The sequence below is a fragment of the Podarcis melisellensis genome, assembly GCF_964234715.1.
Source record: "Podarcis melisellensis genome assembly, chromosome: 8".
Classification (NCBI taxonomy): Eukaryota; Metazoa; Chordata; class Lepidosauria; order Squamata; family Lacertidae; genus Podarcis; species Podarcis melisellensis.
Window position 1 is genome coordinate 20,053,409 of NC_138540.1, and position 17,227 is coordinate 20,070,635.

The 17,227-nt window shown below is 45.4% G+C and overlaps 1 protein-coding gene and 1 long non-coding RNA gene across 3 annotated transcripts in view; one reads left to right on the top strand and one right to left on the bottom strand.

Annotated features, from left to right (window-relative positions):
* LOC309376913 (uncharacterized protein C1orf159) overlaps positions 1 to 17,227 on the bottom strand; it is a 33,484-nt gene that overhangs the window by 13,115 nt on the left and 3,142 nt on the right. For both annotated transcript variants that reach the window (XM_081923847.1, XM_081923846.1), the window contains exon 2: positions 3,714 to 3,804. In XM_081923847.1, coding sequence (XP_081779973.1) covers positions 3,714 to 3,804 — 91 coding nt within the window. The remainder of the gene's footprint in view (positions 1 to 3,713; positions 3,805 to 17,227) is intronic.
* Positions 77 to 11,389, top strand: LOC309377045. The gene is made up of 3 exons (XR_014171403.1): positions 77 to 731; positions 8,373 to 9,095; positions 9,903 to 11,389. It is a non-coding gene; the product is annotated as an uncharacterized lncRNA (long non-coding RNA).

A 17,227-nucleotide genomic window follows, 5' to 3' on the forward strand; every position in this document is an offset into this window, starting at 1 on the left:
GGTCTCTTCAGGCAAGCCTTTTTATGACTAAGGTGCTGCCCAATTGCCAAGCTCTTTGTTTGCTTCTCTCCCTTGACAATGTTTTATTGCCATCGCTGCAACTTTATTGGTACTTCCCCAACCCCACTTTAACAGTAACCTGCCGCCAGAACAATTGCGGAAAAGCAGGCTATGAAATTTGCCGACTAAATAAATAATAATTTCATTTAGACACAGCACCTGCCACTGGCACTGTGCGTTGAATTTTAAGCGGGGACTAAGCTGCTTTGCGGAAATACTATAGCCTGTTTCACGGATAAAAATTACAAATGAAAAAATTGCTATCTCAAATGTCTCTTGCTTCAGACGGGTGAAATGGCAACCTTGGGCGGGCGTGGGGGCATACCAGTGGTGGGTGGGCACCAGAGGCAAACATGGGCATAACAAGGGATGAGAAACTTGTAGAGTAGGCAACACCCCCCCCATCTACACCCACACCTCTCCAGCAGTCAACAAGAGGGATCACCCAGTTCGAGGGCACATTCTAGCCACACAAAAGCACTTGAGGTGGGTACAGATCAGAACCAGCGAGGGGTGTGGCCTAGGAAGAGAGGGCGTGGCCTGAGAAGGAGTCGTGGCTTGGGGAGGGTCTCCAGGGCCAGACAGAGAGAACTGCATTTTAACCCAAGGACTTCAGCTTCCAAACTCCTGGTCTGGAGGAGACAACAATCTGTTCTGGGTTCTTAGTCAAGGTAGAGCAGATCTTGGGAAGTAGTCCCTATTCATAATCTAGCACATTTAAACTCCACTTTAAAAAAGCCACCACCCCCACGACAACAATTAGATCAAGATTTTAAAATAATTTAAGGCCCAAATACAACCTCAATGAAAAACACTCCTGGCTTAGCCGTGAGTCCAGCATGGTTTAAATAGGCAAAGGCAGATTATGAACCTTAGATCTCTTGCAGGAAAGAACTGCTCAGCTGCAGCTCCTCTCCCAAGACCCCACCTCTGGTAGCCCTGACCTTCAGAGGTGAAATGGGTGGCCGGATAGAAAAAGGCATTTGTAAAAGATCTTAACACGCCAGGCAGGTTTGTCTGGGAGGAGGAGGTATTCTGGACCCAGACCGTTTAGGGCTTTCAGAAAAGGTTAGATCGAACCCTTTTTGAGTTGTATCTGGAAGCAACTCGATAACAACCTGGTGAGATCGTGAGGCATTGCAACAAACGGCTAACCTCTTACCGGGGACGGGATTTTCTTCAGTGAAAGAGGGCAGGTTTTTCTAAAATTAGACTACAAGCTTGCAGCTCAGGGAATTCTTCTGTTACTGTACAGTACAAGTAACCCACCCTCCTCTTCCTTAGAGGCTCTAAATCAAGATGAATATGATGAGTCACCCGCAAACAAACAGGTAAAGGAGATTAAAAGCACACATGGGGGAAAGAGTGTATCACTCAGCCTTAATCGGCTTTGTAAATCAAACCTGTAATGATTGGGGCAGGCTTCATCCATCTGGTGGAAGGACAGAAGGGGAGGAGGACACAGAACGGCACACACAGAAAGCATAATATGGATTACTTTTACAGATGTGCGGCCTAGGTTGCTCTGCTTCAGAGGAGAAAGATTCCCCACTTTGCACAGTTTATAAATGAGGAGTGTGCAAATACTGTCTCATTCATTCATATATATATATATATATATTTGCTTTCGTAGATTTTCACGGGTACAGGAATGCAGGTTTTGGTGTCCTCGGGTGTCTTCCCGTGTAAAAGTTGGGGTGTCTAGGCGACGTTTCGACGAGGTCTCACTCGTCATCTTCAGGCTGGTGCTTTCGGCTTCTTGTTACTGGAACAGAGCAGGATCTCAGTGTTTGAGTTCCTATAAATACTGTTGAGGGGGTGTGGTGTATAGCCTCCAATGTTCTGGGCAGAGAGGAAGTTCCCAGGCTAGTGTGCCTTTTCTTCTTTTGTTCCTTAATTACTTGAGGGATATCTTGAGTGCAGTACAGCCATCTTCTCAGAAAAACTCTTCACAAAGTTCAAGAGGTCAAGACACAAAGACTTTAGCAACTAATCCACACCTAATGACCCACCTAAGTGGTACTCAGGATATCACTCAAGAAATCACTCAAGATATCCCTCAAGTAATTAAGGAACAAAAGAAGAAAAGGCACACTAGCCTGGGAACTTCCTCTCTGCCCAGAACATTGGAGGCTATACACCACACCCCCTCAACAGTATTTATAGGAACTCAAACACTGAGATCCTGCTCTGTTCCAGTAACAAGAAGCCGAAAGCACCAGCCTGAAGATGACGAGTGAGACCTCGTCGAAACGTCGCCTAGACACCCCAACTTTTACACGGGAAGACACCCGAGGACACCAAAACCTGCATTCCTGTACCCGTGAAAATCTACGAAAGCATATATATATATATATATATATATATATATATATATATATATATATATATATATGTGTGTGTATGTATTAAAAGAATCCTGTAATAAGGACATCTGGACTGCAATAACTGTATAAAGCAGTGGTAGTCAACGTGCTGCCCTCCACGTTGCTAGACCACACCTGCCATCGGCCTCAGCTAGTATGGCCCAAGGCCAGGGATTATAGGAGCTGCAGCCAAACAACATCTGGAGAGTCAGTTCCCCCTAGAATATAGCATGCAAAGCCAGCCGATTTGCATAGATCTACATATGTTGAATAGTTTAATGCTGTTTCTAACCAGTAATGGGGCAGGAGAGATGGTAGACGCTGGCCCATTAGGACAAATGTGGGGGGCACTGCCCCACCAACCTCAGACAACCTCCGCCTGCCTGCCTTCTTACTATCAGCCAGTCCAGGGGTGGCCCTGGCAGTCAGCTTTATCCTCCTCAGTCTCAGATGCGACCTGTGTAGAACTCATGAGGGGAAGGATGGGGTCAAAATCAGAATCAGGTAGCTCTGCCTGCCATTGGCTGCATTTGCACCTGTCATTGGTTCTGGCTCCACCCACTGTTGGGTTCCCTACCTTACACCCTCCTCGTCCTGATGGACACCAGCCACCACCGCAAACAGGCAAACGGATGGCTATGCACAAAACCAAGTCCCTGCTCCTCCTACCCTAGATGTCATGCTTAGCTCACATCTGGCTTCTGGAAACTTACCAGGCAATGCTCGCCAGCTTTCAACCATATATCAATGGCTTATACCAACCTGGTTAAAAAGAATTGGCATTCCCCCGCATGATCCAATATTTACAAGTGCATGCCTGGGAGGTGCATTCTTAAAAGAAGGGCTCCTCCTTCATTTACACGTAGCAGAGACTACTCTAATGTAGAGGTGGGAAACCTCTGACCCTCCAGATGTTGGACTCCAATCCCCATGTGTCCCAGTGATCACTGCCAAAGGACAGGGTTCTGGCCTATCAAAAACTGGCATGTCACAGATATCCCCACCCTGGCTCTAACATGTTGCTTGCTGTGACTGGTGTTCAAAATTTGCCAGGCACATTTTGCACCTGCCTATTGGCCACTTGTGACCAAGTGACGATGCCCAGGTGCCAGGATGGCACCCGACTTCTCCATCATCTGGATTTGCATGCCTGGGTATCCTTGGATCTTGACTGTTTTCACACACTAGCAGAGGTCACCGTGTTTCTCAAATTCTGGATAGGCAACAGGACTCAAAGGATAGAACTAGCCTTGTTTAGAGGCTTTTAATTCACTGCAAAATACATACCAAACTGTCAGAGGATTTGCTGTTTACTTCCACCCCAAGAACAGTTAGGAGGAGAACACATGGCACAGCCATACTAAATAAGGAGGGAAGTCTAAAGGAAAGAAAGAAAGAAAGAAAGAAAGAAAGAAAGAAAGAAAGAGAAATAGTTCAGCTGCAGAGAACGTACAAAGAGCTCCCATAATCCCCACTTCACACAAGAATCGTGGACCAAAGATCTCAAGGGGTGGGGGAAAAGCAGGCACCTTACCTTGTTTTTCATTTTAAAAAATGGTGCTAATTTGGAGACATTCAGGATTGTCACTGCTACTGCAGTAGGACAAGCTTCTGCTCATGCAAGACATGTGTGGTTGCTAAGAAACTGGGAGCCTTATCAGTTGGGCTCGAATCAGAGCCTGTTCCACACCCGGAATCAATGAGGTTGCAGATGGGAACAGCAACTGCCTGGCACCGTCGCCGATAAAAACCTCATTGGGAGCAGAAAGCAACTGGGTGCAGCACTCAGCTATACCAGATCAATACGAGACAGGGAGAGAGAATGACCAAAAACAGAAATGGCTTTTCAGACAGCACACACAACACACTCAGCCTGTCCTCCCTCCCAGCCAGGAGACAGACCTGAAGACTTTACACAAGTTTGCACTTCAGATTACAAACTGCAGCAGCTTTGCTCAGCCTTGCTGAGCTGGTGCACAAGTCTCAAGATGGACGTTAAGCAGATTTTAGCGAGCTCAGTCAGCCACACCTGGAAACACAAGAAGCTGCCTTATGCCGAGTCCAGCTTTGTCCTTCCAGCCCTGGACTGTTTGCTCTGACTGGTGGGGGATGCTGGAGACTGATAACTGGGAGCTTTCGCATGAAAAACAGGTGCACGACAACTGGGATGCTGCCATGGCCTCCTAACTCTCTTCTGGTTCACAGACGCCTGCCAGCCTAGTTGTCAGGACCAGAAGGCAAATTTCCACCTGCCATTAAGAAGCAGGCAAATGGCTGTTTACAAGGCCTGAGAATCCCCTGCCTTTGCTTTCACAGGCAGTACCAATTAAATGTTAATTGCTCTGAAGGACCCAAGAGAGAAGAGTTTCCCTAGACTTTGCTAATTATATGCATTCACCTCCCAGCTTAGTCTCAGCAATTCATCTATCAGAAGCAGCACCTGGTTCTTGATTAGGCCAGAAGCCCACCTAGTTCATCATCCTGATCTCGCAGTGGCCAACCAGATGCCCACAACAAGCCCGTAAGCCAGACCCAAGCACCACAGCTCTCTCTCCACCCAAGAGTCCCAGAAAATGGCATTCAGATGCAACGGGCAGATATTGAATCAAGGGAACATGGGAACCCTGACTTCTCAAGGGTACACAGAGGATAAAGAGACAACCCAAATGAAAGTTCCACATTAAGTATTTTGCACAGTGCACATGAATACGTGGCATTTACAAGGTAGTAAGCTATGCCTGTTTTTTCTGAACTACTTGGAAAGGCTTTGCATCTTAAGGGGAGAGGAGGTTTGGGAGGGCTGGGTCAACTTTTGCTTTTGCCCTTTCTTAGCTTAACTGACCTTACAGTCTTGTTTGGAGGCAATAATAGGTATGTGAGGATAATATTGTGTGTGTCTGTGCTTGTGAGAGAGAAGACTATGCTATCAGGTGCTTCTTAAATGATGGGCGAGATAAAATAAAATTCCATTAATGAAGCCTTACTGTACCAGCAAGATGCTCAATGTTATTTTAAAACCCCAGTATGGATTTTATTTGGAATGCTTCTATCCTGCTATATAGCTCCCCCAAGGCTCTCAAAGCTGCTCCACAAAATATTATTGGAATAAAATCAAAGCCACATTTTAAAGTCTGGTATAAGAGATACAAACATGGCAGCCCTATGGTGCCATGATTATTCAGATGGCATTTGCTGCCCTCATTCTTTGCCCTCATTCAACATTTGACCTCTGCCTGCTAGGCAGCAGAGCCCACAGACAACCTCCAAGGCAAGGAAGTGGGGAGGCTGAGCGGCTGAAACTCGCTCAGTTCATGATGAACGAAAGTCTAGGAAATAAAAACTTTAGCAAAGCGCTACGACACTATCAACATCTAGTGTATCAGCTCAGGGATGGAAGTCACCATTCTCCGTGTGACCTCTTTCTGGTGCGTGGGAGAAGGCCAGTGGCGACTACAAGTCATGAATGCTCTGCTCTGCCTCCATGGTTGAAGGCAGTACTGCTTCTAATACCAATACTGGAAGTGGCAAGAGAGAAGAGAGCTCTTGTGCTCAGGTCCTCCTTGTGGTTTTCCAACAAGCATCTGACTGGCTACTGTGAGAATAGGATGCTGAGCCATTGGCTTGATCCAGCAGCCTCTTCTTGTGTTGTTAGGCTTTTTTAAAAGAAGAGGAAGAAGAAGAAGATTCTTTCCCTTCCACCCTGTGCCATGAGTAACATAAACTGAATTGCCATCCAGTAAAATTTTGTTTGCTAATAACTTGTGTGAACCTATTTATGAGGCTGTTATTAAGTTCTAATTTTATATTCACAAACTGAGAAGCTCCCAGTAACATAAAAGCAATCTTGGCCAGATTCAAAAGGAAGGCGGAGAGGGAACAAAATCTGAAAAGGAAGCCACACCATCTAAACAGAACAAATTGGGTTTTTGATAAATCAAGATTAGGGAAAAATGCTTCTCTTAAGTGATAATTGGATGCTTCCACCCCTCTTCTGCCCCTGTCTTCATCCTTAGAAGATGAAGCATTCCCTTCATCTCCAAAAGCTTCACTAAATTTAGCTTGCTGAGCTCCAGGAAGGAATAAACATTCTTCATCCATCATCTTCCTCGTAACCAGCCCTGCCTACTCACTTCTAGGAGTTCTGACACATCAAGGGGGTGATACAGGCATATTAAAAAGAGGGAGATGGGAAAACCTGAAAAAAGACGACGTGCAGAGCTACTGTTCTTGTGCCTAAACCAAACAGAGATATCAAAGCTTGTACTCCATCAAAGTCCAACGCTTTTCATGCTTTTGACATTTGGAGCGTCTAAAGGAGACATGTACAAGTTTAGATTGCGGGCCCTTCGGAGACTTGTTCCTTTCACAAAGAAGAAAGGAAGAAATTGTTGTTACCTGATATAGCTAACTGCCTGGGGTTAAGCCAAATCTATAAACTCAAATAAATGGTGCATCCCAGAAACAACCTTTTGTGACGATTTCATCACATTCCTTTTAAGTCAGAGCACCTAGTTTGGAATGTTTCCATTTTAAAATGTGAACAATGGTTGCTGCGCTAGTGTTTCATTGCCAGGGGGACGGAAGCGCCTGCAGATAAAAGGAAGATCCAAGTTGGCGGGTTGATCTCTTCACTATCAGAAACAGACAAAGCCCATTGCACATTCTGTTCACTTCCACTGGAAGGAAGAGATAGTTAACAAGTTCCAGGTTCCATCAGGGACCAGAAATGAGAGATAACACCTATCTACATTTCCCTATTGTACCTGGCTGCTGGATTTTAAATGTTGTAAGCCAAATCTTGCCCAAAAATCAATGTATAAATTTAATAAATAAATCCTGAGGTACTGGCTGGGTGATCTGCCATACTGCTGCTGAATCCCACTGGCTGCTTGGTGGCTACTGTTTCCTTACAATGCCCAGCAGGTCCTGGGGAGTCATTGAAGAAAGGGCTGAGACAAGGGCAAGATGGAAGAGAATGAAGAGGCCCGGCAAGATAGCAGGGAGTTCATGAGATCCCTCTTGCAAACAACACATAAGATTAAGCCTTCCGCAGATGGCTTACCAAGTCCTGTGAGCCATTTAAGTGATGGCTCTGAATAGTTGTAAATACACTTGGAACATTAAAAGTTGCCCAATACTGAGCTAAGCCACTAGTCTACTACAGAGACTGGAAGTGGATCTCCAGGGTTTCAGACACTGCAAGCCCTACCCACAGATAACAGGGACTGAACTTGAAATGGGATCAGAAAAGAATGTGTTTTTCAGCTCCCAGATTCATTCTTTACAGGAGATGCCAGAAATTTGGCCAGATGGCAGCCGACGCGAGAGACCTCTTTGCCCAAGATCCAAGAGAGAAAGAGTCAGAGTAATTCTGGGCTAGGTGCACAAATAGTCTGACTTGCTTTAAGGTAGCTTCCGATGCTCCTGTGCTTTGCCAACATCTGTATTTGAAGCTGGGTGGCGCTGTGGGTTAAACCACAGAGCCTAGGGCTTGCCGGTCAGAAGGTCGGTGATTCAAATCCCCTCAATGGGGTGAGCTCCTGTTGCTTGGTCCCTGCTTCTGCCAACCTAGCAGTTCTAAAGCACATCGAAGTGCAAGTAGATAAATAGGTACCGCTCCGGTGAGAAGATAAAAGGCATTTCCATGCGCTGCTCTGGTTTGGCAGAAGTGGCTTAGTCATGCTGGCCACATGACCTGGAAGGTGTACACTGGCTCCATTGGCCAGTAAAGCGAGATGAGCGCTGCAACCCCAGAGTCATCCGTGACTGGACCTAATGGTCAGAGGTCCCTTTACCTTTACCATTAATGCTTGTTCACAACAGCTACTATCCTAACTGGTAAATGGGTCGATACATTGCAATTGAAATGCCAACAAAACACACCACAGCCCACCTACTTACTTCCAGTGACAAAGTGTATTAAATAACTGTTGCTTTTTCTGTAAGCAAATCCGGCTTCACTAAAAATGTGGAGATTGTTTCCTCAAGATGTTAAAAAAAGAAGAGATCGGCAAAGAGAAGAGCGGCTCTGTTTACAGACATTTGCTAACACATCCATCATCATCGTGGTTACTTTGCGCAAGCTGCCACCGACCCTTGCTTCATTTGCGGCAGAGAACCTGAAGAGGATTGTTTGAACAAGCGTGCTCACCACTCATCCAAAAGCATCTATCTTCAGCAACGTACAACAAAAAAATCCCTCGAAGCCACAGCATGTGTATTCTATGTAACTAACTGCTGTTGGAATGACCGATGCACCGCCAGCAATCTGGTTTGAGCTAGGAACCTCCGTTTCCCAGCCCCAATGCTCATAATGGCACTTATCAACCAGACAATGCATTTACGAGGAGCTTTTCATAGCTGCAAATTATTATACTGAAAATTAGGATATCTGCCCCAAGGCTGTTTCATCAAGGACAGGACACTGGATTTATCTTCATTTGCAGAAGAACTGATATGCCTCTCTCTTTGACTGAACTGTTTTGTGTTTTTCACTCTGTTGGAGCCTATATTTTGTTAAGGGACGTGTTAACTGCTGGGGGACCAGCATGCCTACTGGAACTGCTCAATGTCAGCTTGGCCTCAAGATTCACTTCACAGCATCACACTGGATAAATCCAATGAGAGGGCTCCTTAGAACGTATTGAACACTTCCAGAGTGATCAAAGGGCTATGATATAGACAATTCTCAGTCATTCTTACCTCACACTTATGGAGTCAATAGTCCAGTCAGTTTCTCAGCAGTTCTGTGCCTCAGCGGGCGGATGCCCTTTTTAAAGCTTCCCCCCAATGGAGCCAGATTCCAGATTTCTTTGTAGCCTGGGATAAGGAAAAGGAGCCTGTTTTATGGCACCCAAAACAGCTTCTTCCAGCTAACCCTGGGATCTTGACAAAGGGATAGGGCCACTGCTCCATCACCTCCTGGGGGAAAGGCTGTAGCTCGGTGGTAGAACATTTGCCTTGAATGCTGAAGATTGCATTTTCAATCCCAGCATCTCCAGGTGGGGCTGGGAGAGAATTCTTGCCTGGAGAGCTGCAAACAGTCAATGCAGACTAGATGGTTATGGACCAGACTGAGCTAGACGGCCCAATGGTCCAACTCAGCATAAGGCAGCTTCCTAGGTTCCCCTTTATATATACTACTTGGGAAGCAGCCAGGATGTTCCATGAGGTCTCCAGGACCTGCAAACAGGCCAGCAACTTCTCCTTTGTCACCAAACCCACAGTTGGCCACTAATCCAGCCTGTTTCTTCCCAGCGGTTTTGACATTGGTAGTTTGTCCTCTTACTTGCTGTCAGGGGTGCTGACTTGGCCCCCTGATTGTGGGTGCCCAGTGACACCTGCGATGTAACATGATCTCATGACATCATGTTACATTGGCCCCACAGCAGCGCTTCCAGGGCCTCAGAGGTCATGTTGGAGGCCTCGCGAGACCTCTGATGCCCCTTCCGGTTTCTACCAGTGGTCACTTCTGAGGCTTTGCATGTAGAAACTGGAAGTCGTATCAGAGCCCCGTGGTGTGGGTGTTGAACACCTACCAAAAATTTGTGTGCGCTCTGGCACACAGGGATCCCTAGACTGGCACTAGTGCTGGCTGTCATCTTGGTTTGACTCACCAACTTCCCAGGCAGGTTCCCATACCCAACAAAGAAGTCAGGGACTATGGAGGCCAAGAGATAGCAGCGTACCCAAGTCCAACAAATAAACGTATGGTAGATTTATGATTGAAATGGGAGACTTCATGGACCATGTTTAAGCTCCAAGAACCATGCAGACAGAAGACATTGCCATTATTTATTAATTTATAGACAGCACCACTCTAAACTGGAGCAGTATATATACAGTGTATATGCTGTCCCAGTTATTCAGGGACCTATCCCAGGGGCCTTTCACAACAGACAGGCAAGAGGTGGGACATTCCCAACTGAGCCTATTTACTCACCCCAAGAGAAAAATGGCAGGATCTCCCTCAAACGTTACAGTTGTTCAGCAAAACGCATGAAGCCAACACAACGTACACAAGGTTACAGTTATTCTGCTATGCTAAGCAATCCTTCCTCCCCCTCCTAAAGTAGGTTTCGGTGATAGTGGCTGTAAAGATATCTAATGCTTCAGTATTTAAGCTGATTAAAATAAAGAAAAGACTGTCAAAGCAGGATATTAACTAGGATTGTGGCTCAAACAATGGTCTTTGAAGCCTCATCTATTAGGAGCAGACAAAAGGCACAATTCATTTGACTTGAAAAATAGCTGTTATTACCACCAGATTTTAAACTTGTTATTTAGCTGGAATTAAGCTGAAAATGAATCCTTTACGCACAAATCTCGATTCAGACCATCAGGAAAGCATCTTGGGCTGGCATGCTCCTTCCCCTCACTGACACCCCCGCCACACACACTCTCACCCCATTCTCAGTGGCTCTAACCACACTTTGCTGAGACATCTGGATCCAGCAATAATGGTTTGCAAGTCCACTTCAAAACCATGATTTGGAGGTTAATGCTAACCACAGTTTGCCCTGCTCAGACACCACAGCAAGCTATGCTTACAGCAACGTGCAAATGGAGAATGAAACTGGTCCACCAAAAAGGGGAAATTCACAAGCCTATGGCTTGCTCCCAATCCTTTAAACGAAACTCAACACAAGTTGCTTCCTCACTGGCACTATTAAAACCACAAACCCACCCAACCCATGCTTCTAACCTTACAGCAAAATTGGTACTATATGCCATGATAAGCTGAGTTTCTTCTGGACGCAGTACAAAAAGCACCAGCGAGCTAACTCTGCCCATCACCAGTCGTATCCAACTGCAGCCTTATCTGCTCAAGCTACGTCGGTGTGCAAGAAAACACCATAAGCCACATACAGGAAGAGCACTAGTCAAGTAATTCAGTGTTTCTCAGTCCATTTGAGCTTGGGGTGAGGTTTCCTGAGTTCAGTGACGCGGCAGCTAAAAAAGCCAATGCAATTCTGGGCTGCATCAATAGGAGTATAGCATCTAGATCAAGGGAAGTAATAGTGCCACGGTATTCTGCTCTGGTCAGACCTCACTTGGAGTACTGTGTCCAGTTCTGGGCACCACAGTTCAAGAAGGACACTGACAAACTGGAACGTGTCCAGAGGAGGGCAACCAAAATGGTCAAAGGCCTGGAAACGATGCCTTATGAGGAACGGCTAAGGGAGCTGGGCATGTTTAGCCTGGAGAAGAGGAGGTTAAGGGGTGATATGATAGCCATGTTCAAATATATAAAAGGATGTCACATAGAGGAGGGAGAAAGGTTGTTTTCTGCTGCTCCAGAGAAGCGGACACGGAGCAATGGATCCAAACTACAAGAAAGAAGATTCCACCTAAACATTAGGAAGAACTTCCTGACAGTAAGAGCTGTTTGACAGTGGAATTTGCTGCCAAGGAGTGTGGTGGAGTCTCCTTCTTTGGAGGTCTTTAAGCAGAGGCTTGACAACCATATGTCAGGAGTGCTCTGATGGTGTTTCCTGCTTGGCAGGGGGTTGGACTCAATGGCCCTTGTGGTCTCTTCCGATTCTATGATTCATTGCACCTTTTGTGTTCGCCCGCCCCTCTGCCAACATCTTTCCCCACAAGTGACAATGCAGAGATCCTGGCAGACAGGCAGGTCCATACAAGCTGTGGGAAGCCAGGACTTGTGGACCGGGCATGAATCTCAATACTGGCACTAGAGGAACAGAGCAGGATGTTTCTGAACCCTCCCTAAAGAGAGACATTAAAATAAAGCAACAGGCTTGCAAGAACCATGTTGTTGTTGTTTAGTCGTTTAGTCGTGTCCGACTCTTCGTGACCCCATGGACCAGAGAACGCCAGGCACCTCTGTCCTCCACTGCCTCCCGCAGTTTGGTCAAACTCATGCTGGTAACCTCGAAAACACTATCCAACCATCTCGTCCTCTGCCGTCCCCTTCTCCTTGTGCCCTCCATCTTTCCCAACATCAGGGTCTTCTCCAGGGAGTCTTCTCTTCTCATGAGGTGGCCAAAGTACTGGAGCCTCAGCTTTACAATCTGTCCTTCCAGTGAGCACTCAGGGTTGATTTCCTTCAGTATGGAGAGGTTTGATCTTCTTGCAGTCCATGGGACTCTCAAGAGTCTCCTCCAGCACCATAATTCAAAAGCATCAATTCTTCGGCGATCAGCCTTCTTGATGGTCCAGCTCTCACTTCCATACATCACGACTGGGAAAACCATAGCTTTAACTATACGAACCTTTGTTGGCAAGGTGATGTCTCTACTTCTCATGCAAGAACCATGCTCTTCCCTAATCAGGTGGGACAGGGCAGTTGGGATGCAGTGATGGCGGCAAGTTTGGAAGCAATAGGCTGCAGCTAGACTGCTAAGTGGGAAACCATATAACACCAACATCACCAGAGCTGAGAAAAGGGTGTTGGCTGCTGATTTGCTCCAGAGCCAAGTTTAAAGGTACTGGTGACAACTTTCAAGGACATACACAGATTAGGACCACGTTATCTGAAACAATGGCTCCACCTGTGTAGCTCTACCTGCACACCACAGTGATCAGAAGAAGCCCTCTTGGTCCTGCATCAGCCTGCTGATCTTTATCTAATGGCCACTTGGAGACAGGCTCTCTCTGCTGGCACCCCCTTTGCAAAATGGACTCTCTCTCGATATCCAGGTGACAGAAGATATACAGTATTTCATTGACTAGTAAAAACTCCTCTTCAGTTAGATTTTCCTGGGCCTTGGTTACATTTTACCAGTTTTTAACTGGCCCTTAGATACCGCAGATGCAATTTTAAAGAACCGTAATGCTGTTTCATATGTTTTGGACAAGAGGATCATCTGCTGAAAAGGTTTATATTCTGCCAGGAGTATGTAGGCTATTAAGAGTACATGTTTCCAAAATGATGAATTTATGTCTGTTTTAAACTTTTTTTGGTATGGTTTTATGTATTTTTGATGTAAGTTGCTTTGATTCATTTATGAAATAGTATCCAAATATTTTTCTAAAAACAAACAAGTTTTGTTGCACACCACATTGTTAACTTCTGGTTTAAAAGCAGCATATAAATTATTTTAGAAATAGATATATTTAATTGGCCTGTGCCTTTGGCAGGAGAGGAAGAAGGGGCCACCTACCTCAAGGTCCTATTCCTCCCTGGAACTTTATTCACACATACTTTTCATAGCATTCTGTGCCAGGAGTGCCAACTTGAATAAAATATTGGGGGGAGAGCCAGGTAAGCCCCACCCCCAAAAATTGATCACATGACACGGTGCATGCACACCATTTGAATGGCAATGCCCATCAACTTTGGGGGGACCCAGTCCTATTAAATATTTCATTGGGGGAATGAAGCCCCCTTGGCCCCTATGTCCTGTGCTCTCACATCTCAGGTTGCCCCACCGCTCCTACTTTCAGCCCCTACAAGGGAGGAAAAATCACATCATCAAGACCATTGCAACCTTCTTCTCTCAAACTTTTCATTGTCATTCCTTAACTTTCGTCCTTCTAGTCAGAATTCATCACCTTTGACAATTAGACCAGCTTCTGCTTCACCTTAAATGTCAACTGTGTCGTCTTTCTTCTCTTCACTCACAAATCCAACACAGCCTACTTGTCATTTTACCTTCAGAGTCTATCTCCCACTTTAAAGCTCAACTCCTCTGTGAAGTCATTCCACACAAACCCTTAGTTTTTGTAAGAGATGCGGGGGGGGGGGGCACTAAGACCACATATGGGTAACGGAACAGTATGCATATATATATATCCTCCCCCTCCATTGACTTTTCAATTTTCAGCTCTTTGCGGAAGGGATTTTTCTGTGTTCATTAATCTGTATAAGTGCCATGCACTGTGATGGCATAATAATGGCATGCATTTTACACAGCAGGGTCACAGAGTTACACTCGTGTCCTGTTTGTGGGCTTCTGGTTAATCACGTTGAGAAAAGAAAGCTGGACTAGATAGGCCTTTAACCTGTTCTCGTGCACAAGGGTTTTCTGGCTATATCTGAGAAACACAGGCTCTTGTGGGTCACTTTTTAAAACCCGCACACCCTCACATAGGGGTGAGTGGGAAATGGAAGTAGGAAAACGGATATAAATTAGGGTCACTAACAGAATAGCATCTTAGGCTGTAAAACGTGACACGCAGGAGTCGATAAAACCTGCTGCTAAGAGCAGAATAGAAAGCAATAAAATTGGCAGCAAATGGTTTTTGTTTTTTTTAAAGTTATTTTTAAAAGTTCAGAAGTTGCAAGGAAAGTCAAAGAAAGAAGAATGTACAGGTCCACCCCATTATCCAAGATAGTGCCCAGAGTAATGAGGTTTCTGGGGCCCAGGCAGTAAGGTTGTTTCGGAAGTCTTGAAGAAAGCATTGCAGCAGACAATAGAAACCCAAGGCTTGACTATTGGGAGCATGAACACCACCTTTGCACTTCAGGGCTTTCTCATTAGCAGAACCTGGTCCACTTTGTGTGAAATAAAGGTTCAAAATAATAGAGTAAATGTAGGGCAGATCCTCAAACCCTTTTCAATTCCTGAGCTTTCGAACACACACAGTCAATGTGTTCTCAAAATTTTCCAGGGCTGACCGTAGACAGTTTTGTACCTTAAAGGAAAAGTTCTCTCCCTCCCTCTCTCTCTCTCTCACACACACACTGCAGAAAGAGGAATGTCAGACTTTCTGTAGAAATCACTGCCTAAAGCAACTACAGTGGTACCTCGGGTTACATACGCTTCAGGTTACATACGCTTCAGGTTACAGACTACGCTAACTCAGAAATAGTACCTCGGGTTAAGAACTTTGCTTCAGGATGAGAACAGAAATTGTGCTCTGGCGGTGCAGCGGCAGCAGGAGCCCCATTAGCTAAAGTGGTGCTTCAGGTTAAGAACGGACTTCCGGAATGAATTAAGTACTTAACCCGAGGTACCACTGTACTTCATGCTAAGGTCTACAGCGAACAGTGTCATTTATTTCACCAAGTTCTAACCCTTAAGGTTGTGATCAGAGTGTAGTGCCTCAGCAATGATGATCTGTGTTGGAAATTTGGTCACCATATCCTAGGTGCATCCAGCAGGAACACAGCAGGAACACAGGAAGCTGTCTTATACAGAGTCAAGAGACCATTGATTCACCCAGCTCAATACTGTCTGTACTGACTGGCATCAATACTTCAGGCTTCAGATTGGAGGCTCTCCCAGCAGTAACTGGAGATGCTGGGGATTGAACTTGGAACCTTCTGCATGCAAGGCAGATTTCCTACCACTGAGCTACTGTCCTTCCTCAAAGAATGTTCCCATGGCTCTGCCATTGTTTCAGGGCAGCTAGGTCTCTCAGCTAAGTTTCTAGACAAGAAAACACGAAGGACTGACAGGGCTTTACTTGCCAAAACACAGTGAGATGACTCAGCCATTGGCATTTTGGAAATTTCTGCCATCTCGAGAAGGGGTCATCTCCACTTTTTTTACAGTTTGGCAACAGTTGCACAGCTTGCTCTGCTGGTAGCTCTAGCCAACTTTGACTCATCACGATTCTTGTACAGCTGCAGGAATTAGTGCAAACACAACCCAGAAAAACACAAGACTATGTGAGACTTACAAAATGCACACAGTACAGCAAGAGTTGCGGACGCAGAGAGAACACCAGACTCTAAAGCCCCATCTAGATAGTTCAACCTTCTTAAAAGGATTGAAACGCTTTATTTGAAATATGCCTGGCTAGGACTTATCAGACAATAGGATATTGCAGAGAAAGGCTCAGCAGTCAGAGAAGCCAAGAAAATTCAAGGCTGTCACAGCCCCTCTCTTAACTCAAAGTTTGGAATCCTTTTCCTGCCAGAAATGCAATGCTTCTCCACCCACCCCTCTATTTCTTGCTGGGCCTTGCATTGTCTGCTAAATATACAAACAAATTTTCCTTCATCAACACCTTCAAGAAGTTTGAATGACATCCCCTGCCCATTCCAGGAATCTGACCAATTTATTATTTAAGGCACCATGCCCATTCCTCTCCCCTTTCGACAGCCTTGCTTCCAGGAGTAATGGTGACTTATTTCAGTTTGGTGTATTAAATTACACAGCTGTCTTTTGTGTAATAGTCATTTAAATAATAATAATAATAAAAAACCACTAGCTGCCATAGCTGGATGAAACTTTTGCTACAGGACATCCCCAATATGAAAGGTTTCTCTATCCAGGGATGGAGACATACAAAACAAGGAAACAGAATCAAGGCACAGCAACCCCCAGTCCTGCTCCAATCATTTTTCATAGAATCACAGAATTGTAGAGTTGGATGGAATCTAGTCCAACCTTCTGCAATGCAGGAATCTCAATTATATCATACATGACAGATGACCATCTAACCTCCGCTTAAAAACGTCCAAGGAAGGAGAATCCACCACCTTGTCCGTTCCATTGTTGAACAGCTCCTACTGTCTTAAAGTTCTTCCTGATGTTTAATTGAAATCTCTTTTCTTGTAACTTGTAGCCATTGGCTATCACATCTCCTCTTAGTTTCCTCTTTTCCAGCATAAACATACCCAGTTCCCTCAACCATTCCTCATAAGGCTCCAGGTGTGGTCTGATCAAAACAGAATAGAGTAGTAATATTCATTCATTCATTGAATTTATAAACTGCCCTATACCCATAGATCTCAGGGCGGTTCACAAAAAAAGATCACAATACAGTGGTACCTCCGTTTACGAACTTAATTTGTTCCGAAGGTCCGTTCTTATCCTGAATCTATTATTAACATGAGGTGCGCTTTTGCCAATGGGGCCTCCCACTGCGCGCGCGCCTTTGGCGCG